Below are 27,965 nucleotides of genomic sequence, written 5' to 3' on the forward strand. Positions count from 1 at the left end.
GGTATGCAGGACTTTGGTGTTATTATTTACGAAACTTCTTGTAATATGTCATAGTAAAGAACATATGCATTATTCCCCTGTCTCTGGCAGGTGGGCGGCAGCACGTGGCTGTGGCCATGGACGTGAGAGACAGGAGCAGTGTGGAGGACGCCATGAAGTCAGCCCAGGACCAGTGTGGCGCCCCGCCCTCGCTGCTAGTCAACTGTGCCGGCGTGGTCACCACAGCTCCCATCTTAGAGACTGATGATGACTCCTGGCGGAAAAATATTGATGTCAACCTGACGGTCAGTTCCAAAATGTGACGATCACTTCAGTGTTTAATAGTATATGACATAAAAAGTGACAGAAAATGCTCAAACTATTGTGAAATTAATACTTATACTCAGGCAACAATGAATCTAGTATTATTATCATGTTTTACTCCGCAGGGAACTTTCTTGGTAACACAGGCTTTCGCAACATCACTGCTGGAAAATGGGAAAGATCCCAAGGGTGCAGTAGTGAATATTGCAAGTATTGTGGGGAAAACTGGCCTTACCAACAGGGGTGGGTATACTGCCAGTAAAGGAGGAGTTACTTCACTCACCAAGACGTGTGCTCCGGAACTGACGAGGTAGCTAAACCATATAGGCATTCAGGCAATGGACTGATCATGGCTTCCATGTACAGTATTTGCTTTAATGCTGGTAATCATTTTCCTCATATATAAAGAACGATTTTTTATGTAATATGATACATCCATACTGAAGTGTAAGTTACAGGAACTCCATACCATTTCAGCAAAGCCATACGTGTAAACTGTGTGCTTCCTGGACTGACTGACACACCAATGGCTGCAGGTCGAATTAAGGAGTTAGGTGAGAACCTCATGCGGCTCATACCATTGGGCAGAACTGGCCGCCCTGAAGGTTAGTGGAGGCACTGAGTAGGTCGATGTTGTGAGGTGACTGGTGGCTGGATTTGTGAGGTGATAATATTTAATATGCCGGGCATAGACGTCCGACACCAGGAAGAAGAGTGGCTGGGAGGGTGAGGTGTCTTTTTGCCCCAGGCTTTACACGGATATATGTTCAGATTCTTTCATCCATAGCTCTGCTGTTACACAGACGAAATAAATTCACATTACATAAATGGACACAATAATGGTTGGAAAACAGAAGTGTATTTTCAAATATTCGTCCTAACCAAAACTAAATGATATAAAACTAATTCCTATTCAACTTTTTATATTCTTTTACTTTTAATACGAACATTGAATCAGATTATGAAAAGCAGGAACGTCATGTAAAGAATTCACTTGCATGCCTGGCATGAGCCCCCATCCTATCCAACACCCACTACAGCACCTTGCAGACCATACAGAACAACGTCCCAAGCATCATTACTGGCTGCACCAAAACCACTCCCACAACTCACTTACTCTTTGAAACTAAAGTCATTGCTATTAGAAAGTATCTTGATATGAGAGGAATAGTTTTATGTGGCAGCCTACCCCAATCCACATTTCCCTGTCATTATATAACAGGGCCACACAACACAACTACGCCTATAAAACAAACACGCACAAACATTACCAGACTCTCTTCAACATCATCCCACCTCCAAACTTTCCAACATTGGCAATGAAGAATTACCAACATACTCATTTCCTGCGCAGGTTAGTACAAATCTCATTCAGAACAGCGTATTACAAGCTCCTCCTCTCAAAATTACCATAAACAGAGGCATTCTTAACCCATAAAAGGCGACAACGTTCCGGAACATCCGTCAAGGAAAAGGTGGTCGACGTTCCAGAACACATTCCAGTGCGGGCCTATTATATGCCAGGAGTGTGGTGTGGGTCTCTGTACTGACTGCTTCACAGAATACCATATTGTAACATACTAATGTCAACAGTTGTGGTAATATGAACAGTTGTACATAATATTTACGTATGTAAAATTATACCTGTAGAAACGTAAAGTAAGAAAAAATTTACGTATAATGTGTGTAGTGTTCATAGTGCACCTTGAAGACAGAACAATGTACATAATGTAAAAAGAATATATTTTAATCTGCTGTTCCCCCCCCCCCCAAAAAAGCAGCAAACAAGATTCTGTGCCTGTGTGCTGTCAGTCGCGTGCCACTGAGGGTGACCTTGACGCACCACCACCCCTCTCACTCACCTCTCACCACCACCCAGCCCGCGTGCAATTTGAAGAGAGTAACATCAAATTCCTTTTTTTTTTTTTTTTTTTCTGCTGTTCTGATCCATTTATGCATGTTTAGCCTGATTTAATAACACTTTATTTTTTTCCAAAATAACTCATCCCACACGGACGTAAAATTGGAAAGTAGCCCGCCGTTTAAGGGTTCGACAGACCTGATCGAGTACAACAAGCTAGATTTAGATCAGGACATCACCCAATCCACTTCAGTGTAGATTCACGTTGGGTGGAACTAAAGACTGCACATGCCGCGCTTCTAGAATGAACCCACACAATATAACACACGTAATGGAACACTGCAAAGCACATACTGTACCACACTAAAATGCAGACAGCATCAACGGGGTTGGGAATCTGTGGGACGAACCCAGTGGGGCAGTTGCTTACCCGTGGTTGACGGGTCTGCTTGGCCAGGCAGATTGGGGTCAAGGAACAACAACAACAACAACATCAACAACAACAACAACAACAACAACAACAACAACAACAAAGTATGAAATCTTCTGTGCTAGGTTGTACTGCAGAAGACTATGTTATGACATGCAGTATAAGCAAAATGGGATAACAGGTAAACTAGCAAGGTCTGTTATCCTGGTAAGGCTTACTCCTGATTCACTGAGAAGACTGTGGCCAGGGGGCAGGTTAAAGAATCATATTTCATGGTGACAGAGTAAATAGGAATGAGCACCCAGAGATTGCAACATCTCCGCTTTTACAAATGATCAAAGGGAGGAATATTTGACATGGCTATGACTCACCTGACTCTACCTATTCACTGAGTTTGGTCCAAACTGAATCAAAATTGTCTTAGTTGTTCTTACTTACTCTCAAAATCAGATCTTTTCGTCCTTGGTTTACCTGTTAATTCTTCCACTAACTTTGGTCCAAACTGTAATATATACTATCTGAGTAATAGGGTGGAACATTTTGCCTTGCCCTCTGGCCTTGACTGTTGACTTAATATTCTTAGAATCGAACACTTCCGTCTTTTCTTTCCTCCAAGCCTTCCACCAAATTTGCCCTAAATTAGATTAAAACCGTTTGTGCTGACCATGCCATCTGACTTTGGTCTTTGGTCTTTCTGTGTGACCTTTGCCTTTGGCTGATTGTTCTCAACATCCAGTTCCTTCATCCTTGCTTTTTCCTGAACTTTTGTAGAAAGTTCGGTGTAAACTGGACAAAAACCTTTTACATAGATTCTGCTATGAGACCCTGACCATTGTCCTACTGTTATTGAAAAAAGAAAAAAAAAAAAAGAAAAAAGAAAAAAAATCTTGACTGATCGCCGCTTGTTCTAACAAGGATAGTGCAAATCAGATGAAACTTATCATGGTTATTTTCTTCTCACACAGACACATACGGGAAGAACCTTGACAGTTCTGTGTGGCTTTGACCTTCAAATGATTGTTGAAAAAAAAAAATTATCTCTCCAGTCGTGTCTTACCTTCAACCCTTTCAAGTTTGTTCTAAATCAGACTAAATCTATTGAGGTTAACATTGCCATGTGACATTGACCTCTGAGCGATTGGTCTCCAAAAGAATTTATTTATCGCTTGACTAATCCTCAACATTGCCACAGAGTTGTTTAAAATCAGAGCTAAACTGAGTTACATTATTTTGTTTACACCGACAAACAGAGATAGTTGCACACACACATGCACACATGTGCTACGAAAAGCATTACATCTGCTGAACTATCGTCCGTGCAGGTGTGAAAATATCTAATGCCATGATCTTATAAAATGTATGTTTAATCATCCAGTCCTTCTCTGTTTCACAGGGATCATAGGGGTTCGGGGCTAGAGTACTCACCCTCACCATGTAAGGCATGGGTGACCAGCGTCACTCGTCTTTCAGTGCCGTCATGTCAGCATGAACCCCAACCACCCTGCAGATGGAAATTCATATGAGCCTCATCCTAATGGAATGCCTTAACCCACTAGACCACTACGCCTCCATTTCACTATATGGTTACCACCCTGTGTGTTAATAGTTTCCTGGGCGTTATACACAAAACAAGTACTTACGGTGCTCAAAACGCAATATCTTAATTTCTGGTGCTATTGTTTACTGTGATGTTAAGACGACAGATCCCAAGCATAAATTTCTCATAACCAGATATTCCTCTCCGACACATCACCCTGTGCATAACTTCTGTAATTGTATATCTCCCTTGGCAGCAGCTGACACCATGCCTTCGTTCAGTCAATCGCAGGTACCATCAGAAGCGACTCTGAGGGATCAGCAGTCATTTACAAGATAAGACAGTGCCAACATTAGGCAGTAGGTGGGGCCGCCGTAGGTTGGTTAAGACATATTTACCTGCAATAGACGTGTCCCTCCTCGGATCTTTCATAGTGAAATACATGCGTAGTAAAAGTACCGCTGCCAAATAAGTCGCACTAAACAATAACTGTATTACAGGACCATTGCAGAGTTCCTAATCACACCGTTCAAAGAACCAGAACTACAGATGAACTAGCAACAGTATGTGTATTAGCTGTTCTTTCTTGTCCTGTGTGTTGTACTTTATGTGCTTCCAGCACCACACAGAAGGGAAGAGTGTCTTGATTTAGAAACTAATAGTATGAAGAGGGGTATTCATAACTGACTTCCAGAGGATGTAGTGGATCTCTGTATCTCATTTTATACCTTGCACAGTAGACAATGAAGACAAATTGTCACTAGCTCAATTTTCTGCACTCAGATATGTACAGAATTTGGGATATTTTTTTTACTTCTGACTCCACTTAAACTGTTAATAATTTGGTAATGTTATTCATTTCATCATGCTATGGCAGTTTTCACTTGTAACACTTAACAATTTCATCCCAAATAGCTGTTAAGTGTTGTGTCACACCCATTTCTTGTAACTACTTTATATAGTTAAAATGAAGTATTTAACCAAGATAAATAACCTAACCATCTGGAATGACACAAACATAGAACGTAACCATCTGGAATGACAAACATAGGGACTGGACATGAAATATTTCTAGGTATAATCTGTCCCATAAATATAGCAATCCCCCTAAGACAGACTAGAGAAGCAGCAATGATATATTGAAAGGTATCACGCGTTTATTACACGACCATAGCGCACTGAGATATTAATATGTGTGTCGTGGGACAGCAGGCTTCAACCCTCTCACTCTTTTGGATTTTTGTGCATAGTAGTTCATAATCATACCGCTGTACAAGACCTGCAACTGATATATCTTCCTTCCTTGAAGTAAGTGTGGTAAACATGTAGTCGGCTTTTATACAAGTAAAACGGGACTACATCTGCACTTTCTTCTTAGTTATAACAACATACCTACTGGATAGCATAGCTTATTAATATATAATGGAAACTTTTAAAAAGCTATCCTATACAGTAGGCATCTTGCTAAAACTAGAAAGGAAGGATAATGATATTAAAAAGAAAAGAGATACTTACAATATTCAATCAGACGAAGTCAATACAAGATATGCATCTGTCCCCAACACAGCCAAGGCTTCGGTTATCAACAAGTACTTAAAGAGAGCAGGCCTTAGGATCGCACCAACACTGGGATGTAATATAAGAGTAATAGTGAACGCAAAAGTGAGAGGAAATAAAAACAAGAACAATGTAGTATACAGTATACCGCTTATTAGATGCTCAAAAGCGTATATAGGGATAACGGGACGAGGAATGGATACAAAGATGGCAAAAAAAAGCATATGTGTCGTGTCACAGAGTATCTAATTCCCTAGCGTTGCACATAGATCAGCATAATCATTGGCCCAAGTGCAAAGAAGCTACTGTCATTAAAAAGCATCTGAATAAACAAATGAGAAAAAAATCTGGGAGCAGATCACTGCGTGTAAAAAGTGTAACTCATCATGAGATGCGATTTTTCAGCCTAGGTAGGTATGCACAAGCGACAGCATTAATGTCGTAATCAGAGGCGGGTTAGGATGGCGGGATTTTTCTAGAGGTAGCCAGCCAGGCTGCGACACGACAATGGGAAAGGAATTTCCAGATTTATAAATGTCTCGGCTCGATCACTTCTTGTTTCGAGGGACTTTGATGCGTGGCTGTGGAGGGAACGGACATGCGTGTCTTGCTTCCCTGCAGTTGAAGGGCTGCCCCGCCGACATTAACTTTTTGTTCATCATTAGGGTGTTGTTTAGTTAGGTTAGCTAATACTCATATTCCTCCTTTTCCCGTCTCGAAACACAAGAGATGTTTGTATCTATTTCCTTAGATTGCCTGTGCTTACTCACCTCTGGAATGACCTCCTTACTGATCAGTTTTAGTTGTCTTATTCTTGGTCTCTTGACTCTCGCTAGTTTTTTCTCTTTCTTCGCACTTCTCCCATGTCGGGGAGATCATTTCTGTCGCGGACGCCCTTGCTGCATCTCCTCCTTTTAGGTGATTAAGATGGTCCTGATGGACCCCTGACTGTGTCACAGATTGACTGTCCCCAGACTGACCAGTCCTAGACTCATACCCCCCTCATAGCATTTCTGTAAATAATGGATCTTTTGTCCTGCTACATGCTGTTGGTTCCACTCCCTAAACTAGTCTTAATTTTTTAATTATTAAGAAGATAATTGAAGACTTAGCTGGTGAGATGGAACAAGTGAAAAAACTTGCTAGTGGAGACCTTCTGGTTAAAATTATTACTTCTACATAGGTAAAGGACTTGTTTAAGCTGCATAGGTTGCACTATTATGATGTCAAGCCGAGGATCCCGGTTTCTATGCATTCCTGCAAGGATGTTATCACCTGTAAGGACCTCATGGCTGTGGAGGAGGACGGTATACGTAAACTTGTTCAGTAGGATGGAATTGATGCTAGATTTATAACTGGATTCACGAAGAGCAAGAGGATTAAGAATGCCACCATTACCTTGACCTTTGACAAAGTTGTTCTCCCAGTACATGTCACAGTTGGTTACAGATTTGCCAACATCAGGCCATATATCCCTAACCCTCTTCACTGTTCAAGGTGTCAGTTATATGACATAATGACAAGTCTTGTCGGGCTTCTTAGTCAGTGAGTGGTAGGTGTGCAGTTCAGGTTCATGATTTTGAACACTGCACATCCGAGTTTGTATGTTCTTTCATTGCAAGGGACCTCACTCCACTTGCTTGAGGGATTGTCCCAAGTGGAGGGAGGAGGTGGAGGTCTGCACAGTGAAGGCAACAGAGGACATATCCTATTACGATGCTAAGAGGAATGTGAGGGAGTCGCATGCCTCCGATGCATCAGCCGTTGTGTCCCGTCCCATGATGTGCACAGTGAAGACACACTCTGACCGTCCCCAGCACTCTTGTCACTCGTTCTGCAACTTGGTCTGCTTCTCCTGTACGTTCCAACTTCATGTTGCAACATCTTACTATCAGACTGCTGCTTATTTTTAGTTAGTATGGTCTAATCCAAAGTCTGACAAATATAATGAGATTAATCTGACCACCATTTCCAAGCAGCCACGTCCTCATGCACTTTCTGTTCCTGCTCCAGCAAGGGGGAAATGGGTTAGCTCTTCCTCATATGAAGGTTTCTAACAGCAAACAGAGGGACAGATCTTCCTGTAGTTGCTCACATGTTGACGGGCAGCATAAAAAGACTAAGTACAATTGCCCACCTCGTAAATCTTAAACGTCACATTCACTGTGTTACAATGGAACTGTAGGACTATTGGAAATAAATTACATAATATAGCAATCTTGCCATCTATACCCAGGCCAGATGACATTTGTATACAGGAGATTAGCAAGGAGGATCATGATCCTGCACTGTTCACTTACTACCACTCGTATAATACATATGATGGTCATAAAAGTTGCCATATACACCCACAAATAGAAGTGGCTCTAAATTCTACTCCAAAAGTTGTTGTGTGCCGAGTAAATTAATAACACATACGTACCTCTTTGCTGTTTCCATTGTCCCCCACATGGCTTCATTCAAAGTGATGTTGTAAATTAACTTTTAACCACTTTCCTGGAAAAAAGTTAGTGCTGGGCAACTTTAATGCCCATCATTATGAATCGGGTAGCTACAGGATTCATAGTCGTGAAGAACAAGTAGTTGACACGTAGTCCAACCTCTGGTGTCTGCATAGTGGTAGAGCAACTCGTGTGGATGATTGCAATGGAAATTTTCAGCCACTGCCTTGTCTCTGGCCTCCTCAAGTGTACATTAAGATTTCTCATGGGATCCTTATGGGAATTCCTTGGGAAGTGACCATTTACCCATGTCTCTCCATTTTCCCTTTCCCTTTTATCTTCCCCTTTCTCTTCCCTTTCCTTCCTTTCTCCGCATCATGGTTGTGGGGAGGAAGTGTGAGAAGTTTGCAGGATGAAAGAGGTGCTGGGGAGAGGCTGTGTCCCACCTCCTCGCTACCCAGGTGCACCATGTGCTCACCCAGGAGCTGGCTCCCCACCACCACCACCACTTTCCCTTTTACTCACACCCGCCCCACCACCCGCTCCTTCCCAAGACAAAGCAAAAGTTCCAAACCTTTTCTTTCTTTTTGGCGCCCCTTCAATGCCTCACGGCAAAGTCTTCCCCCTCCCCAACCACAAGGAAACACTGCGACCTACTGCTCCATCCTCGTCCTCGTCCTCGTCAGACCCTTCGTCCACAGGCTGGAAAAAACATGGTGAGGGTCCAGGCAGGCCTTCCCTAGCCCTGCAGTATGTTACATTTTTTTTTTTTTATGCGAGGAAGAAGGAACCAAAGGCCATGAGCCCGCAGTAACAGTTCCCTCCAAGAGAAAAACAAAATACAATAGAGAGCCAAATTCAAGATCCGATCATTTTGAGATGCCTGGACACACTACGTTTGAAAGACTGGGGATCATAGGCAGCAGGAAATACAGACAGAGGGAGACAGTTCCAGAGCTGACCTGTTGCATAAATGAAAGACTGGGAGTAACGGTTAACTCTTGCACTAGAGAGATGGACAGAAAAGGGATGAGAGTTTGCTGCCAGACGGGTGCTACGCGCCCGTCGTAGAGGTGGAGGAATGCAAGCAGACAGTTCAGAGGAGCAGTGACCATTAAAGTAGCGATAGAAAAGAGATAAAGATGCAACAGTGCGGCAAAGAGACAGAGGTTGAAGGGAGTCAGTAAGAGGAGGAGAGTTAATGAGACGAAAAGCCTTTGACTCCACCCTATTGAGAAGAGCTGTATGTGGGGAGCCTCCCCACACATGAGAGTTGTACTCCACACAGGGGCGGATAAAACCCCTGTATAGAGTCAACAATTGTGCAGGGGTAAAGAAAGAGCGGAGTCGGCTTAGCACACCCAATCTTTTGGAAGCAGATATTACAAGAGATGTAATATGATCTTTCCAAGATAAGTCCCGAGCAAATGAAACCCCAAGCATGTTCAAGGATGATGCAGGATGAAGCTGAATATTATTAAACATTAGTGGGTATACCCGTGGAAGATTTTGTCGGGTTGATAGGTGTAAGGACTGAGTCTTAGATGCATTAAAGACAACCATATTATTTTTACCCCAGTCAGAGATATGAGCCAAGTCAGACATTAGGTGTGCCATAGCCTCATCCCTTGTTTCTTGAAGTAACTGTTGAGATGGGCGTTGCGGGAACCGAATGGAAAGGTGAAGGGTGGAGTCATCAGCGTATGAGTGGATAGGGTTAGATGTACAGCTTAGAAGATCATTGATGAATAAAAGGAAGAGAGTTGGTGATAGGACAGAGCCCTGAGGAACACCACTGTTGATAGATCTAGGAGAAGAACAATGGCCGTCTACAACAGCGGCTATAGAACGACCAGAAAGGAAGCTAGCGATGAAGGCACAGATAGAAGGATAGAAACCGTAGGAGGGCAGTTTGGAAATTAAAGATTTATGCCAGACTCGATCGAAAGCCTTTGAGATGTCAAGTGCAATGGCAAAGCTTTCGCCAAAGTCCCGAAAGGAGGATGACCAGGAGTCTGAAATGTAGGTGAGAAGATCGCCAGTGGAGCGTCCCTGACGGAACCCATACTGACGATCGGAAAGAAGGTTGTGATAGGAAAGATGTCTTAAAATTTTTCTATTAAGAATTGACTCGAAAACTTTTGATATACAGGACGTTAAAGCAATTGAACGATAGTTGGAGGGTTGGGAGTGGTCACCCTTCTTTGGGACTGGCTGAATGAGAGCAAACTTCCAGCAAGAAGGAAAGGTACAAGTTGACAGACAAAGGCGAAATAGTTTGTCTAGGCAGGGTGTAAGCACAGAAGCACAGTTCTTGAGAACAACAGGAGGGACCCCATCAGGCCCATATGCCTTGTTAGTACTGAGGCCAGTGATGGCAGTGATGGCAGAAAATACATCAACTGAAGAAATTTTAATGTCAGCCATGAGGAAGTCAGAGGGGGGAAGTGATGGAGGAACAGCACCGGAATCGTCTAAGGTGGAATTGGAGGAGAAAGTCTGTGCGAAGAGATCTGCTTTATCAGTAGAAGAAATAGCTACAGAACCATCAGAGTAGAAAAGAGGAGGGAAGGATGATGAGGTAAAGTTGTTAGAAAGATTTTTGGCAAGGTGCCAGAAGGAGCGGGAAGAATTCGAGTTGGAGAGTTGAGAGCATTTAGTATGGATGAAATTATTTTTAGTAGAGCAAAGAACAGACTTACCACGATTCCGGGCAGAAACGTAAAGATTATGTGATTCAGGGGTGGGTTGGCTCCGGTACCTTTTGTAGGCCTTCTCCTTGTTGCGGACAGCATTAGAACAACTTCCTTGGCTATGGTACCTCCTCATCACTGCTGCTCGTTTCTTCCTCCAGTGCCACGTAATCTTTGTCCTCCACATCGTCATCGACTGGAGAATTGCTGTCGCCTGTGAAGGCATCAAGGGCGGCTTGAATTTCGTCATTGGAGAGACTGCCGCACGCCGTGTCTTGACTGGATCACTGCTACCAGGTGAATGACTGAGACAATGGCACGTGGGGGTCACGCAGGGTCGTGGAGTGTCCCTGCCTGGCGGTGGGTAGGGCTAGGTCTCCCGCGTATACCTACCAAAAATCACCCACGAAACTTGAAAAATGTGCAAATGAAGGACCTCGCAAGTGCAAAACATACTGGTACATCGACGGGTGTCAGCATGAAAAAAAGTTCTGACATACCCATATGTTGACGGGACGCGGCAGGTTAAAATTTCTCGTGGGATCCTTATGGGGAGTTCTTGGGAAGTGATCATTCAACCATATCTTTCTTATTAACAGTGATATTTTGGACCCTCCTCTCCCAAATTCTCACTTTACCCCGCCACATCCCAACCGATTTTTCACCACTCCCCCCCCCCCCAATCCTGACCAATTTTGGATTTTTTTTGGCTCAGACCTCCACTTTTTGTGAGAAACAATGACAATTCAGAAAAAAAGTGCTCACCTGAACTTAGAAACGATCTAAACAGGTGACCCTCCACACATTTGGTATCGTGTTCTCTGAAGCGCTGCAGGTGTTGCGTTTTCTATGGGAGTGGTAACTATTGCAAACAACTCAGAATAAGTAGATAATTGTTCATTTGGTACGAATTTATATGTAGTACATGAATATATTGGTTTTCACACAAAAATATAGGCGATATAAGCATTGTTTTGCTCACTGAATGCATCAACATACTCCACCTTCCTTGGCAACGTTACCTCCTCATCACTTCTGCTCGTTTCTTCCTCTGGCGCCACGTAATCTTATCCTCCACATCGTCATCGATTGGGGAATCACTCTTGCTTTGAATTTCGTACCATGGCACGACATGTCTTTACTGGCCAGATCACTACTAACGGGTGAGTTGCCGAGACAATGACATGCCAGGGGAGGGGAGGTCGCGGGGTAATGCAGTGTCCCTTCTTAGCGGCGCATAGAGGAAGGTGTCCCGCGTATCCGTACAAAAAAATCATGCACGACATTTTAAAAATGGGCAAATGATGGACCTCGCAACTGCAAAATGTATGGATACATTATTGGGACAGAGCATGACAAAAAGGTGCAGCGTATCCATATGTTATCGGGACGCAGCAGGTAAAGAAAGCAGACTGGGGATCCTTCTCAAGTGTCGCCTATTTAGATATATCTTGGGAGACAATAGATGTAAAGGTTCAAAATTTTACTAAATCTGTATTACATGTGGCTGAGACTGCTATTCCCAAGACTTTTTCAATTCATGCGAAGCAGAGAGATAATTACTGGACTCTGGATTGCCAACATCATTAAGGAAATGCAATTGGAGGCTTGTGATAGTCAGGTGACTGAGGAAACCTTTGTTGCATACAAACAAGTGAGGACTGAGGCAAGGACAGTAATTAGAAGAGCTGCATGTGACTCCTGTCGTTCTTTTGTGTCCACGGTGAATCGATTTACCCCAGTGACTAAAGTCCAGTACACTATTAAAATACTATATAGCAACAGCACTTATAACCCCATGACTACACTGCAGGTGGACAACATACATGACGAACCCGTGGATGTGGATAACATCCTCACCAGGAGTTTTTCTCATTGTAGCTCAGCCAATTACACCCAGCATTCCAGTGACAATAAACGCACGGCTGAGCTATGAGTATTGGACCTTACCACAGAAGACGTAGACTTTCTTTACAACCAAAACTTTACAGTGGATGAACCTATCCTTACCCTAAAATCCTGTAAAGATACCAGTCCTAGACAAGATTCTATCATGTACTTTATGATCCAGCATCTTCATCAGGACAACCTGATTTAGCCGTTGGCATTTTACAGTGAGTTTTGCGTGTCTCGAATATTCCCAAACTTATGGCATTTTGTGCACGTGATACCGATACCCAAACAGACTTATTGTCTTATGAATCCCATTTCACTTCATATAATTGTGTTGAATCCTTGTCTACGTACGGTCAGGGAACGAACAATTAATAACAGGCTCTTTCTTGTTTTAGAGTTGAAGAAATTTTTAAATAATCATCAATTTGACTTCTGCAAATACAGAAGTACACTAGATCATTTAATGAATTTGGAGCATTGCATTTTGGAAGCATTTGCCAATAAAGAATTCATGATAGGGGTGCTCTTGGACATCTGTAAAGCATATGACATGACGTGGCGACAGGGTATACCAATGAAGCTCTGTGCTTATGGTTTAAGAAGTAATTTGCATGATTTACTTCCATTTTTTGAGGGACAGAACTTTCTCTGTCAGTTGCCTTGTAACATACCATCGGATGTTTTTATCCACGAACACGGGGCACCGGAAGTGTGCTTAGTCCCATTTTGTTTAGTATTATGATCAATGATATTCTGTCATCAGCTCCCATCCTGAGGAATCTTAAATACTCAGTGTTTTCGATTGTGTACTATGACACTTTTCCAGTAATGCAAAAATTTGGGCTGGGCGGATTCAAGCTGCCAGATTCCGTCCACCAGCGAACCTTGCAGTGGGGATTTAAATTTTCCATCCCTACGTGTGCCGCTTAGTTTTTAACACTCGTAATGTCCTGGATTTGAATTTGAGTTTGGGTAATCACCCACTACCGTTTCAAACTTCTGTCAACTTTTGGGGGCTCCATTTTGATCGTTGATTAAACTTTACATTTCATGTTAATAATCTACTTGCTCGTTCATAATTTACTCGCCTTTATCATGCAATATTTGATTATAAGAAATAATTGCGGCCATGTATTGTTTCATTCAAGTTTTATACAAAGGCATGATATGAAGACGCTCTTCCTGGAATATTTTGTCCCCAGTTCACTCGTCAACTGCCTTTTATCGCCCACCTCTGCATCAGTGAATGTTATAGTCCTTTCACGTTAATTTGGCCTAGATTTTTATTCCCTTTGCGATTTCCTTTACGTAGGTCAGTATCAGAATACGACGATACTGTGGCTTAGCATACTGTATATATCTCTTCTTCGTGACTAGCATCAGACTAGCATCGTGCCCTAGTGTTAGTCTATTATTCAACATCATCATCGTTATCATCCAATCCTGTGTTGTCCATAAGGAGCGTAGGAGCCCGGGGCTAGGCAGTTGGTCCTGACATTTAAGATGAGAGTGGTCAGCCTCACTCATCCCTGAGTGGCATAGTCTATTATTACGAGTCAAAACTGAGGGTGGTGTGGGAAATATTTTTCCCCAGAGCAGTTGCGCTCTCTAAATTTATCATAGTTATCCCTGGTTAAAGGCAGAGGACGTAGAGACTGTTGTTAATTATTCAAGCGGTTTTAATAACCCAGAAACGACGTTCTCTTTAATAATTCTTGTTATTGATAAATTAAATGCTACTGCATTTAACCCCCGTGGACAACTATGCATTGTAAATACATGTAATTATGTGGTATTTTCCACTGACCTAAGCTGCGTCTGCGCGATAGGTGACGTGGCAAGCAGGGAAAGATTCCCCTGTTAAGGCAGATGTGGAATTAAGATATTTACATAGTTAAAGGGAATATTTGGTCTAACTTTAGTTTAAGTGGAACTAAGATTAATTTGTTAGATTTACCCTGTACATATCATGATGTAATTTAACTGTATTTAGTACTGTAATTAAATAAGAGTTGGCAACCCACAATTCGATGAAGGGTTGGGGTTTTCCGCGTTCACTCACTCTGCTCCTATATCTCGTGGAGTTAAGACTCTGCTCCTAGCTCTCGAGGAGTTAACACTCTGCTCCTAGCTCTCGTGGAGTTAGCACGTTGTACATACACACCATAAGGACGCTTGCTTGCCCAAGCAACGATACCAGGCAGCCTCATCGTCATCGGTTAACGATCACTCCCTCTTCATATAGCTAAGTAACCTTTACGAATTGGCCAATTCAAGGGGGGATTAACGAAGAGATAGATTAGAAGATAGTATTGTAGGTGAGTTAAATCTAATTTACGTTTCACCTAACTCTATGAGACTTGTTTGATTTACTTAGACAACTTTAGGGAAGGTAACGACCTACGAGTTGTGTACCGAGAAAATTCTTGCATAGCGGTGTCCCGGCAGGGATACCGACTTGGATACATTAAACATTTCTCACATTTTGGTGCCTAGAAAGAGGGCCCCGATTTGTTTACCAGAACTAATCAACATTTTTCATATTTTTGGTGCCCCGACCGAGTGAGGAAAACCGATGTGTGCCGAGGCGCTGAATGTGTTTAAAGTTGCTTTTAACGGGCATAGCTACTACTACGTTCGGTTGCAATGAAGTAGTGGAGAATATTTTAGCAGTTGTAGGAGCCATAGAGTGCTCTTGTAAATCCTCAGTAGCCATAACCCTCCTCGAGCCAAGGATACCTGCCATATGGCTCTCCAGTTTGTTATGGAACATATAAATTAATTAGCAGAACTGTAAACCGTAAGTTGCAACGGGCCAGGAAGGGAAGGGATTTCATACATTTTAATGCCAAGCCCTTCCAAGCAATGTTGAAATCTGATGGTATACATTGGAATCATCATGGTAGGGAAGCGGTTCTGCAGAAATTTATAAATTATGTAGAACATAAGAAAGGAGAGTTCTATGCTGTACAAGCTATGGGTGGGCCTATGGAGTATTGAGGTAATAAATTCTGAGCTCGGGGAATGTGGGTGTTTTGGCAATTGAGTGTGGGGATGAAATAAAACCCTAGAGGTTTAATAACCCTGGGGAATAGGTTGAAATTATAGACCTAATCCCTACACTCCTCAAAATTAAATTAAATAATTAGCTGAGCTGTAATGAATATTACGAAATTGGGAGAGGGGATAATTTGCACAATGAGGACTTAATCCCTACCCTCTTCAAAATTTAAAATAATCAAATCATTACTAAGTTGAGGTAAAATTGTGGTTGGAATTCATAATTAAATTATTAAATTAGAACTCCGTCAACATGTCTGTTTCCTTATTACAAAGATCTTCTAGTAGTAAGGCAGGATGGGTAACTAGAGCCATAAATGATTGTAACCAGTCGTTAGACCAAATACCTCTGTCCAAGGAGAGAATAAATAGTCTCCTAAATATTCTGAAAGATCGATGGAGTAAGTACGAAGAGAGTTACGTAACTTTAGAAGCGGCTATAGTAAAGGCTGAGAATAAGGAACTCTTAGAGTCAGAAACTACGAAGTTTGAAGACAAATTAGAAGAATACTTAACTGTAGTAAAGACACTAGAGTCAGAATTAGCTGACACTGCCGCGGAAACACAAGTTGTGGCACAGCAGAGTAGAGCTGTGTTACCACAAATAACGCTTCCGGAATTTGATGGAGAGCAGAACTGGAAATCTTTCTGGGATCAGTTCAAATATTTGGTACACGATAGAACAGATCTCCCTAGAGTCACCAAACTTACCTATTTGTTAGGACAGGTCAAAGGAACACCATATCAACTGATAAAAGAATTACCAGTAGAAGAAAATAACTATGAAGTGGCTTTGACCATCCTTAGGCAAAATTACGAAGACAGGGAACAAGTTATAAATAATTTAGTAAAGGCTCTAATAGAATTACCCACGCCTAGGCACGATTTTGATTCCTTGCAAACATTTAGAATTGCAATAAGTTGTAAATTAAGGGCCTTAGGTACTTACGAAGATATTAAGACATCAGATTGGGTGCTTTCAAGAATTGTGTCCTTAAAGCTACCACCGAAAACCAAGGATGCTTTGTATGGTAGGTACCAGAAGGATAATTTCTCCTGTGAAGAGATTGAGGAAGGCTTGATGCAACTCTGTAAACATTTGCAAGGAACATTAAACACTACTGAGGTCAAACAAAAGACTGAAGTAAAGAAAAAGCCCATTAACCAACTGATTGGGAAAGTTAAGTCAGAGAAGACTAAGTATGTGCCTAAAGAAGAGATAGGTACTTTCCTTAGCTCCACAAAGGCCGAGGATAAAGTATTAAAGATAAGGAATAGACCTGCTGAGGATATTAAGGAAATAAAACCTTCCATGGTAAAAGACAGGAAAGTTTGTGTCTTTTGTGGTGAGCAACATTCCAGTGTATTTTGTCAACACAACCCTGATTATGCTTCTAGAGTAGGGAAGCTTCAGGAACTGGGGTGTTGTATAATCTGTATGAACTCCGAACATGCTGCCGCGGACTGTAAGACTAAATTAAATCCTTGCTTTAAATGCAAAAGAGATCATCATCATAGTGCTTTATGCCCTAGGATGAAAATTGAGGTTCCTAAACCTGCAAGCGTCAATATGACAATTGCAAAAGGGAATGCTCCATTAGTAATGCCAGCTGCAGTACCAATAGCAGATGTGAAAGTATTGGTTGAGAATAGAAACCAATTGGTATGTACCCTGTTTGATACGGGTGCTCAGAAAACCTTCATTTCTGCAGACATTGTGGAGATATTAAAGTTACCAGTTATCGGCAAGGTAAATCTAGCCATTACAGGATTCTTAACAACTAGGAAGGCTCAGTCTTTTGATTTAGTTAGACCTGTAATACAATTAGGCAGATATAAATGCCGTATAACAGCAGCTGTGCTTGATACTATGGAGACAAGTATATACATAAAGGGATTGAAGGAAACCTCTGATCATTTGCAAAGCTCAGGGATAAAGTTAGCTAAACGGAATGTGGAATCAGATACTGTGGGTCCTATAAAAATGATAATTGGTTCTGATTATTGTGGAAGATTCCTACATAGGACTTTCAAAAGGAATAAGGTACAGTTGTTCAAGAGCCCAGGAGGTAACCTTATTATGGGTCAGTTGCCTTTTCCAAAACAAGTTAAAGGAGAGGCCAAACTAGTAGACTCTGTCTTTGTTACCCCCACACAGTCATTGATGGTAGCTAGAATAGGTGCGGAATTAGAACCTACTCAGATAAATGACTTGTTGGATGAAAAAATTGAACCTGTACACAAACTGTGGGACCTAGACAGTATAGGTATACACTCTGAGGAACCAACCCCTGAAGATAAAATAACATTGGACTTGTATAATCAGTCTGTGGAATTTAAGGATGCACAGTATTGGGTAGGATTACCATGGGAACTAAACCACTCAGAGTTACCAATAAATTACCAAGCAGCTAAAGCTCGGTTAAATTCTCTTCTAAGAAAGTTGAGAGATAAACCAGAACATCTGACCCTATATGATAATATTATAAAGGATCAATTGAAGAATAAATTTATAGAAGAGGTAAAATACCATGTTAACCACAAAGAAGGACACTACTTACCACATCATGCTGTAAGCAAGGATTCAGTAACTACTCCTATAAGGATAGTATTCAACTGTAATAGTAAAGTGTCCAAGGGATCAGCTAGCTTGAACGATTGCCTATACTCTGGACCTACACTAACAGAGAAGTTAGGGAATGTGTTACTAAGATTTAGAGAGAAACCTTACGCTTACACAGCAGACATTAGTAAGGCTTTTCTTAGAATAGGACTGAGAGATGAGGATAGGAAATTTACAAAATTCCTCTGGCCTCATGATCCTCAAAATGAGGATAGTCCATTGAAAACTTACTGTTTCCGATCGGTGCTCTTTGGCTCTTGTGCTAGTCCTTTCCTACTTTGCAACACTTTAAAGCATCATTTTGAAAATGCCAAATGTCCAGAAATAGGGCAGGCTTTTTATATGGATAATTTGCAAGGTGTTGCTGATACAGAGTCGGAAGCTTTGAAGGCTTATGAAGTAGCCAATTCCGAATGCGGGAAGGCAAATTTGCCGTTATAGAGCTGGAATACAAATTCACCGCTTTTGAGGAATAAAATACAAGAGGACTATCCAGATTCTGACATTCCCAAAATTCAAAATGTGTTAGGTCTTAACTGGGATACAGCAGCTGATGTAATAAGTTTGAAACCAACTAAGTTCTCTGACGTCACTCTCACCAAGAGGTCCTTGTTAAGCCAGGTTTCCAAGCTATTTGACCCATTAGGATTTGTCAGTCCTATAGTTATTAGGGGCAAATGTTTAGTACAGGAGACTTGGCGAGAAAAGTTAGACTGGGACACTGAATTGGGTGAGACATATGTGAAACAATGGGAACAGATTAGAAAGGCGTTTGAAACTACATCAAGCATATGTATTCCCAGGAAAATAAACAATAATGAGAAGTCCCACTTACACATATTTTGTGATGCTTCTCAAAGGGCCTATGGAGCAGTAGCTTATTGCGCAACAGGAGAGGATAGTAAGATTATAATGTCCAAAGCCAGAGTTGCGCCAATTAAAGAAAGAACCCTACCTCAAATGGAATTGGCTTCCATAGAAGTAGGAACTAAATTGGCCAGGTATATAACCATTACTCTTGATATTCAGTTTGAGGACATTTACATATGGACTGACAGTGAGATTTGTCTTTACTGGATAGGGAAGGAAGACAGTAAAATTCCTTTCGTCCGTAATAGAGTGAAGACTATTAAAGAGCTGTCTTCCATATTTAAATTCATGCATGTGTCCTCCAAACAGAATCCAGCTGATCTGCTCTCGAGAGGTTCGACCGTAAGGAGACTGATCAAAGATCTTGTGGTTTAAAGGTCCTAAATGGTTACTCACTAAGGATTGGCCTGAACAGAAACAGTACAGTATTGCCGAGGTTAGTGTAGTGAACTTGGATCCTGTAGTACCTGAGCCAGAAGTAATTGACATCAGCCGATTCTCATCAATAAGACAACTTCTAAATACTACTAAATTGGTTGTTGAATTTTTGAATAAGAAGGTGGGGTTTCAGAAATTAGATCCCCTAGAATACTGGCTGAAAAGAGTACAAAGAAATTCTTACGGGGAAATATATAAACTTTTAGGCCAAGACACTGGAAAAGGGAATAAGCTGATGTAGAATTTAGGCTTGTTCTTAGACGGAAAGGGTCTGATAAGATGTCGAGGCCGATAGGTAAAGGCTGACTTGCCCATCCAAACCAAACATCCCATTTTATTACCTAAGAGTGGGTGCTTTGTACACCTTATTATAAAGGAAGCCCATGATTCCACTCTCCATGGAGGTGTACCGCAGACCTTAGCCCAAATTCGGGAAAGGTACTGGATTCCTAAGGGTAGACAGGTTATTAAAAAATATCTCAAAAACTGCATCATTTGTAGGAGGTATGAGCAGCGACCTTATATCTACCCAGGACCACCAGCCCTACCGAAGGATAGGGTGAACATAAGTCGGCCCTTCCATATAACAGGAGTGGACTACACAGGGGCTATAACTGTTACGGGTGAGGAAACTCCCCATAAAGTTTACATTTGTTTATTTACTTGTGCCTATACAAGGGCAGTCCATCTAGAGCTAGCGGAAGACCTAAGCTTTGAGACATTCCTCAATGTCTTTCGCAGATTTGCCGCTAGAAGGTCTTGTCCTGTCAAGTTAATAAGCGACAACGGAACTAATTTCGTTGGAGCAGCACCTTTACTGTTGAACCTAATGAACGACCCAAAGGTTAAGTCGGCGCTGGGAATCCGAAATTGTATTTGGCAGTTCACAGCTCCAAGAGCTCCATGGCAAAATGGATTTACCGAAAGAATGATTGGTATTGTCAAGAACTGCCTGAGGAAAACATTACATAGAACTAAGATCACGAGAGAAGATTTAAGAACAGTAATAACTGAAATTGAAGCCAGGATTAATAATAAACCTCTGACTTATCAAGATGACACTAGCGACTCGCTAGAGGCCTTAACACCGGCTCACATGTTACATGGCAGGAAGCTCCATCCGATGCCTTGTGTGGATATCCAGGAAGAAGTTGATGATCCTAACATAGAAATTAATGATTTAGGACAACACCTTCGGGAGGGATATCAACGTCTGAAAAGGGTGCTGGATACATGGAATAGACATTGGAGCGAAGAATATCTTTTGAGCCTACGCGAGAGGTTTTATGGAGCTCAAGCTGCCAGCAACAAATCAGTTATTAACATAGGAGATGTGGTCTTAGTGAAGACTGAACAGCCAAGATCCCAGTGGCCATTAGCTAAAGTGATCTCCACACACCCAGATTCTGAAGGGGTGCTGAGACTCGTAAAAATAAAATGCAGGGGACATACCAGTATAAAAACTATTGATAAACTGGTACCCCTTGAGGTAGCAGCGACTCCGGATCCAGGGGATGGTGAAGATCAAACGGGTCAAGAGGCGCGACCTAGTAGGGCCGCAGCACAGGGTTCTCGAGAATTATGGAGGGAACTCTTGGCTAAGGGTCATATTACATGATACAACGTATCATTTTCCGCCGGCCCCAAAACTGTGGGAAATATTTTCCCCCAGAGCAGTTGCGCTCTCTAAATTTATCATAGTTATCCCTGGTTAAAGGCAGAGGACGTAGAGACTGTTGTTAATTATTCAAGCGGTTTTAATAACCCAGAAACGACGTTCTCTTTAATAATTCTTGTTATTGATAAATTAAATGCTACTGCATTTAACCCCCGTGGACAACTATGCATTGTAAATACATGTAATTATGTGGTATTTTCCACTGACCTAAGCTGCGTCTGCGCGATAGGTGACGTGGCAAGCAGGGAAAGATTCCCCTGTTAAGGCAGATGTGGAATTAAGATATTTACATAGTTAAAGGGAATATTTGGTCTAACTTTAGTTTAAGTGGAACTAAGATTAATTTGTTAGATTTACCCTGTACATATCATGATGTAATTTATCTGTATTTAGTACTGTAATTAAATAAGAGTTGGCAACCCACAATTCGATGAAGGGTTGGGGTTTGCCGCGTTCACTCACTCTGCTCCTATATCTCGTGGAGTTAAGACTCTGCTCCTAGCTCTCGAGGAGTTAACACTCTGCTCCTAGCTCTCGTGGAGTTAGCACGTTGTACATACACACCATAAGGACGCTTGCTTGCCCAAGCAACGATACCAGGCAGCCTCATCGTCATCGGTTAACGATCACTCCCTCTTCATATAGCTAAGTAACCTTTACGAATTGGCCAATTCAAGGGGGGATTAACGAAGAGATAGATTAGAAGATAGTATTGTAGGTGAGTTAAATCTAATTTACGTTTCACCTAACTCTATGAGACTTGTTTGATTTGCTTAGACAACTTTAGAGAAGGTAACGACCTACGAGTTGTGTACCGAGAAAATTCTTGCATAGCGGTGTCCCGGCAGGGATACCGACTTGGATACATTAAACATTTCTCACATTTTGGTGCCCAGAAAGAGGGCCCCGATTTGTTTACCAGAACTAATCAACATTTTTCACAGATGGACAGATGGAAAGTGAGAGTAAAATGGGTACTGTAAGTGTGAGGGTGGTGGCGTAGGTAGACATAAGTGTAGATGTAAGTGGGTAAGTGGGTGTGAGTGTAGTTGGTGTGGGTGTAAGTGTGGGTGTAGATGGATGTGAGTTTAAATGAGTGTGGGTGTGATGCTTTGGTGGTTGTGATTGCGGATGTGGATATGGGCGCGGGTGTGAGTGTGGATGGAGGCAGGTGTGGGTGAAGGTGGGTATAAATGTGTCAATGGAGATGTGGATGTAGGTATGGGTGAGAGGTGTGAGTAAGTGTGAGTGTGTGAGTCTGTGTAATGATGGATAAAGGTGTAAAAAATGGGGTTATGGTGATGTAAGTTAGAGGTATGAGTGTAAGGGGAAAAAGAGTTGTCTTGAATGGTTAAAGAGAAAAGAGTTATGAGAAAATTATTTGTGTTCAGCTGAGAGATTTATTTGCACTGTCTATAAACAGTTAATCCTTTATCCTTGGATGGGAAAAAGAAGTAGGTATGATTATGATGATAATATGTTGTTTTTATCCTTTCTCTCTCCTCCTGAGTGACTGTGTCGAATGAGGGTGTGGGTGAGAGGTGTGTAGATGTGGGTGTCGATTAGAGTGTGTTTTATAAATTGTGTACTTGTAAGTATGTATGGTGGTAAATATGGGACAGAACTTGGATGGTGTGTGTGTGTGTGTGTGTGTGTGTGTGTGTGTGTGTGTGTGTGTGTGTGTGTGTGTGTGTGTGTGTGTGTGTGTGTGTCTGTCTGTCTGTCTGTCTGTCTGTGTGCAGGGCCATAATTTCTGGGGGAGCTAGGGGGGCTATAGCCCTCCAATGTTTTCTGTATATTAATTTGTCAAAACTTCAACTAACATTGGGGGTTCAGTAACAACTCATGATACTGACCAAGTTTGTAAGTAAAATATGATACTATATGTCGAATACTATCATAAATCTTGTTGGCACAACTATTTGAGATGCACAGTGGTAGTGTTACATGTTTTTCAATGTTTACGTTGTGTGGCAATGCTGTTCTTGGTCGACTGCTGTCTATTGCCTTCTGGCCTGAGTTTATTTTCTCTCTAATGTGTTTATAATTATGCTTCTGTGTTTTGTTATCGTAACACTAAAGATTGAAAGACTTGTGTAGCACAATGGCCTACAACCGGCTAAACCACATGCTGAGTGTTCATTCTTTGATACTTGACACTCTTGATCTGAAGGTGGTTCTGAACGAATTTATTGACACAACGGAGAGAAGAAAAGCCATGTTTGCTCGTGTCTGGCATGTTGAATAAATGTTTATATTTTGTGCGTATCGTATGGTGGAATATGTATGCTCTAAGATCATGGGTTTTATGATGGAATGCAAATGTGTGTGGGGGGGAGGGGGGCAAATACATGTTATGTTATGGAAGATGAGTGAACTTTAATACGAAAGAAAACAACTTTGGATTTAAAAGGCTGAACATGAAAATAAAATGGAAGAAAAACTTGATGTGGTTTTCTTGAAAATGCCAACAATTCTACGCGTGTTTGATCGAATATTTCCAGTTCTGATCCAAACTGATCATAAACTAAATCATAATAGGCTAGTACTTAGTTGTTGATAATCTTATCGTTTCCAAAAGAATAGAGGCAGGGCGGTATGTTTCAACCTGAATCCTACCGCAGGCGTGTAGGAACAATCTTGATGAGGGTGCAGCATACTACACCATAAATGTAGGATGGCCAAATTATTAAACTTGGTTACAGTTTGAGCTCAATGTTCAGACTGGCAGAAAGTGAAGCCTTTTATTTACACATCCAGCTCAATCACTAAACATACTTGCCTCATTAAACATCAACTTGTAAGTAGAATCAGACTGAAAAATATCGGATGTTCTGCAAAATGAAGCGTTCTGATTTAATGTTTCGTTTCTAGTACGAAGGTATATAGGCCTACATTTTGCCTAGCCCCCCCACAAAAAACGTGTTGAAAATTACGGGCCTGGTGTGTGTGTGTGTGTGTGTGTGTGTGTGTGTGTGTGTGTGTGTGTGTGTGTGTGTGTGTGTGTGTGTGTGTGTGTGTGTGTGTGTGTGTGTGTGTGTGTGTGTGTGTGTGTGTGTGTGTGTGTGTGTGTGTCTGTGTGTGTGTGTGTGTGTGTGTGTGTGTGTGTGTGTGTGTGTGTGTGTGTGTGTGTGTGTGTGTGTGTGTGTGTGTGTGTGTGTGTGTGTGTGTGTGTGTGTGTGTGTGTGTGTGTGTGTGTGTGTGTGTGTGTGTGTGTGTGTGTGTGTGTGTGTGTGTGTGTGTGTGTGTGTGTGTGTGTGTGTGTGTGTGTGTGTGTGTGTGTGTGTGTGTGTGTGTGTGTGTGTGTGTGTGTGTGTGTGTGTGTGTGTGTGTGTGTGTGTGTGTGTGTGTGTGTGTGTGTGTGTGTGTGTGTGTGTGTGTGTGTGTGTGTGTGTGTGTGTGTGTGTGTGTGTGTGTGTGTGTGTGTGTGTGTGTGTGTGTGTGTGTGTGTGTGTGTGTGTGTGTGTGTGTGTGTGTGTGTGTGTGTGTGTGTGTGTGTGTGTGTGTGTGTGTGTTTTCCCGGTATATCGCATGAACGACTTGAGCTATCAACACGAAACAATCAGGGTATCAAGATATGGCCAAAATCTTGGACGAGTTCGAATATAGGTAGTCGGGTTCAGGGTCAAGGTCACCAAAATGGCTGCCAAATGTTAACTAGTCTTTATCGCCTGCCTTTAGCACCATTATATCCCTTGACTGGCTTAAGCTGTCAACATGAAACCTTCAGGGTATCAAATTATGGCCAAAATCTTGGACGAGTTCGAAAATGGGCTGTTGGGGTTAAGCAAAGGGTCACCAAAATGGCTGCCAAAGGTCAACTAGTTCTTATAGCCTATCTTTAGCACCGTTATACAGTATCTCATGAACTGCTTGAGCTATCAACATGAAACCTTCAGTGTATCAAGATATGGCCAAAATCTTTCGACCCCGCGGGGGCCCGCCGCCCGCTGCGCCCCCCGCAAGGGCCGCCGCCCTCCAGCATCCCCGGGGGGGCACGGCCCCCCTGCCCCTCCTGTTGTGGCACTGCCCCCGGGTCTCCCCTGTGGGTGGCGTCCCCCGGCCCTCCTATGGAGGGGCGCCGCCATCCATCCCCTGGGCCCGCCCCACGGCCCCCCCCCCGGGGGGGGGGCAGCGCTTGTAACTTGGGCAACAGCATATTCTGGCAGGCGATTAGCATTCGGCTCCCAAATGCTTTTTTTTCATTATTAATGTTTCTGCCAGGTATGCCACTTTCTTATGCATCTACGGATACACATCACATTATGGTTATGAAAGAAAATGTAGTCATCAATGGGCATAGAAAGCAATCAATGAAACTGTGACTATCAGCTTGGTGCCATTAGGTGCCTTCATCTCAGCCAACCTTTCAATACTGCACCCACCCAGACCGTATCCAACACCCCGACACATCCCAACACATATTTTGTCTGGACAAACCCCTGAGATACACTCCAGACACACCCAAAACGCAAAACATGCGCCCTTCAGATACACCACAGACATCACTAACACTCCCACTCTTCAACAACAACCCCCATAAATGACATTCACATATTTCTGTCGATGCAACTTGCCAGAGTTCATCCTTCAAAAGGGTACTGTGACGAAGTAAATGCTTGACACAGTTAGGATATTCAGTGGATTTGGGTGCCCGAGTGTGTACGAGGAGTAGAAAGAACCGTGTCTTCCTTATTTGTCCTTGTAAAGTGTCTACTAATATGCACGCTTCTAAGCTGGCCTTTGACTTATAACCAGTGTATCATAAGGTTATTGTTAGGTCAAATGTCCGAAAACGCAAGTCTGTTCTAGAACCTTTCTCCGGTTCATTTCTAGAAACTGCAATAGTGTTTTCTGTGCAAAAGCATGGCTACATGACTTAATTTCAAGGCTAGAGTGACGCTAGAAATGATACCATTGGTATATAATAGATGACAGGAAGAAGATGAGAGCTGACTGTATAATGAGAGGCATTTGGGAGGATTGTCTGAGGAAAAAAAAAGTAAGCGAGGAGAATCACACTACAAGACTGGTAAATCATGGATTGTCACAAAGCTCCATTGTTATCATACTCAACACATTCTGTCTAAATTTTCAGGCCATCCCTCTAACGATGATACAGCCTGTGTGACTGAGAAGGGAAGAACCAGATGTTGGTGGCTAACTACCAAATCTGTAGGAAGGAGGGGGACAGGGGAAGAAATAGTTGGCAAGAAAGTGATTTGCAGTTATCGGTGCTTAACCCACCATGCACGGGCAGTAGTTTGTGCCAAGGGACAATCACAAACACATACAAGTGTGACTGAAAAGGAAAGCTCACAAATATTACCCCAGAACACGACACGCAACAGTTGATTTACATCCAGGTCCCTATTTTCAGTTGTTGGTAATGGACAGACCGAACGAACTTAAACTTGTTCAGTTTTATAAATGTTTATATTATTTCTTTTTTTTAGTAATTTTTCTTATTTTTTCCCCAATACAGAAGTGGCTGAAGTGGTGGCGTTCCTGCTGAGCGAGCGGAGCAGCTACATGGTGGGGGCCTGTGTTGAGGTGACGGGAGGATACACCAAGTAATCACACACACACACACACACACACACACACACACACACACACACACACACACACACACACACACACACACACACACACACACACACACACACACACACACACACACACACACACACACACACACACACACACACACACACACACACACACACACACACACACACACACACACACACACACACACACACACACACACACACACACACACACACACACACACACACACACACACACACACACACACACACACACACACACACACACACACACACACACACACACACACACACACACACACACACACACACACACACACACACACACACACACACACACACACACACACACACACACACACACACACACACACACACACACACACACACACACACACACACACACACACACACACACACACACACACACACACACACACACACACACACACACACACACACACACACACACACACACACACACACACACACACACACACACACACACACACACACACACACACACACACACACACACACACACACACACACACACACACACACACACACACACACACACACACACACACACACACACACACACACACACACACACACACACACACACACACACACACACACACACACACACACACACACACACACACACACACACACACACACACACACACACACACACACACACACACACACACACACACACACACACACACACACACACACACACACACACACATCTGTATCTACCAATATATATATTAACACTCACAATATATATATATATATATATATATATATATATATATATATATATATATATATATGTATATATATATATATATATCAAATAAGACATCTGCAGGCAATCTTGGACATTCCACCTTCCAAAGCAGTAATAAAATGTTAGGTCTTGATCTCTATATTCCTTTCTATATGACGGATTGGTTGAAACATTATATTTCTTTAGAGAGACTGTAATAATAT

General features: G+C 42.2%; 1 protein-coding gene across 1 annotated transcript in view; it reads left to right on the plus strand.

Annotated features, from left to right (window-relative positions):
• LOC145393977 (estradiol 17-beta-dehydrogenase 8-like) overlaps positions 1-26,964 on the plus strand; it is a 27,239-nt gene extending 275 nt beyond the window's left edge. The window contains exons 2-5 of the mRNA XM_080267952.1: positions 91-284; positions 429-613; positions 781-908; positions 26,873-26,964. Of these exons, the coding sequence (XP_080124078.1) occupies positions 91-284; positions 429-613; positions 781-908; positions 26,873-26,964 (599 nt within the window). The remainder of the gene's footprint in view (positions 1-90; positions 285-428; positions 614-780; positions 909-26,872) is intronic.
• Positions 26,965-27,965: the final 1,001 nt, after the last annotated feature.

The sequence above is a fragment of the Coenobita brevimanus genome, chromosome 26 (assembly GCF_032717465.1).
Source record: "Coenobita brevimanus isolate Jiangsu-jjx chromosome 26, ASM3271746v2, whole genome shotgun sequence".
In the NCBI taxonomy this organism is placed as follows: Eukaryota; Metazoa; Arthropoda; class Malacostraca; order Decapoda; family Coenobitidae; genus Coenobita; species Coenobita brevimanus.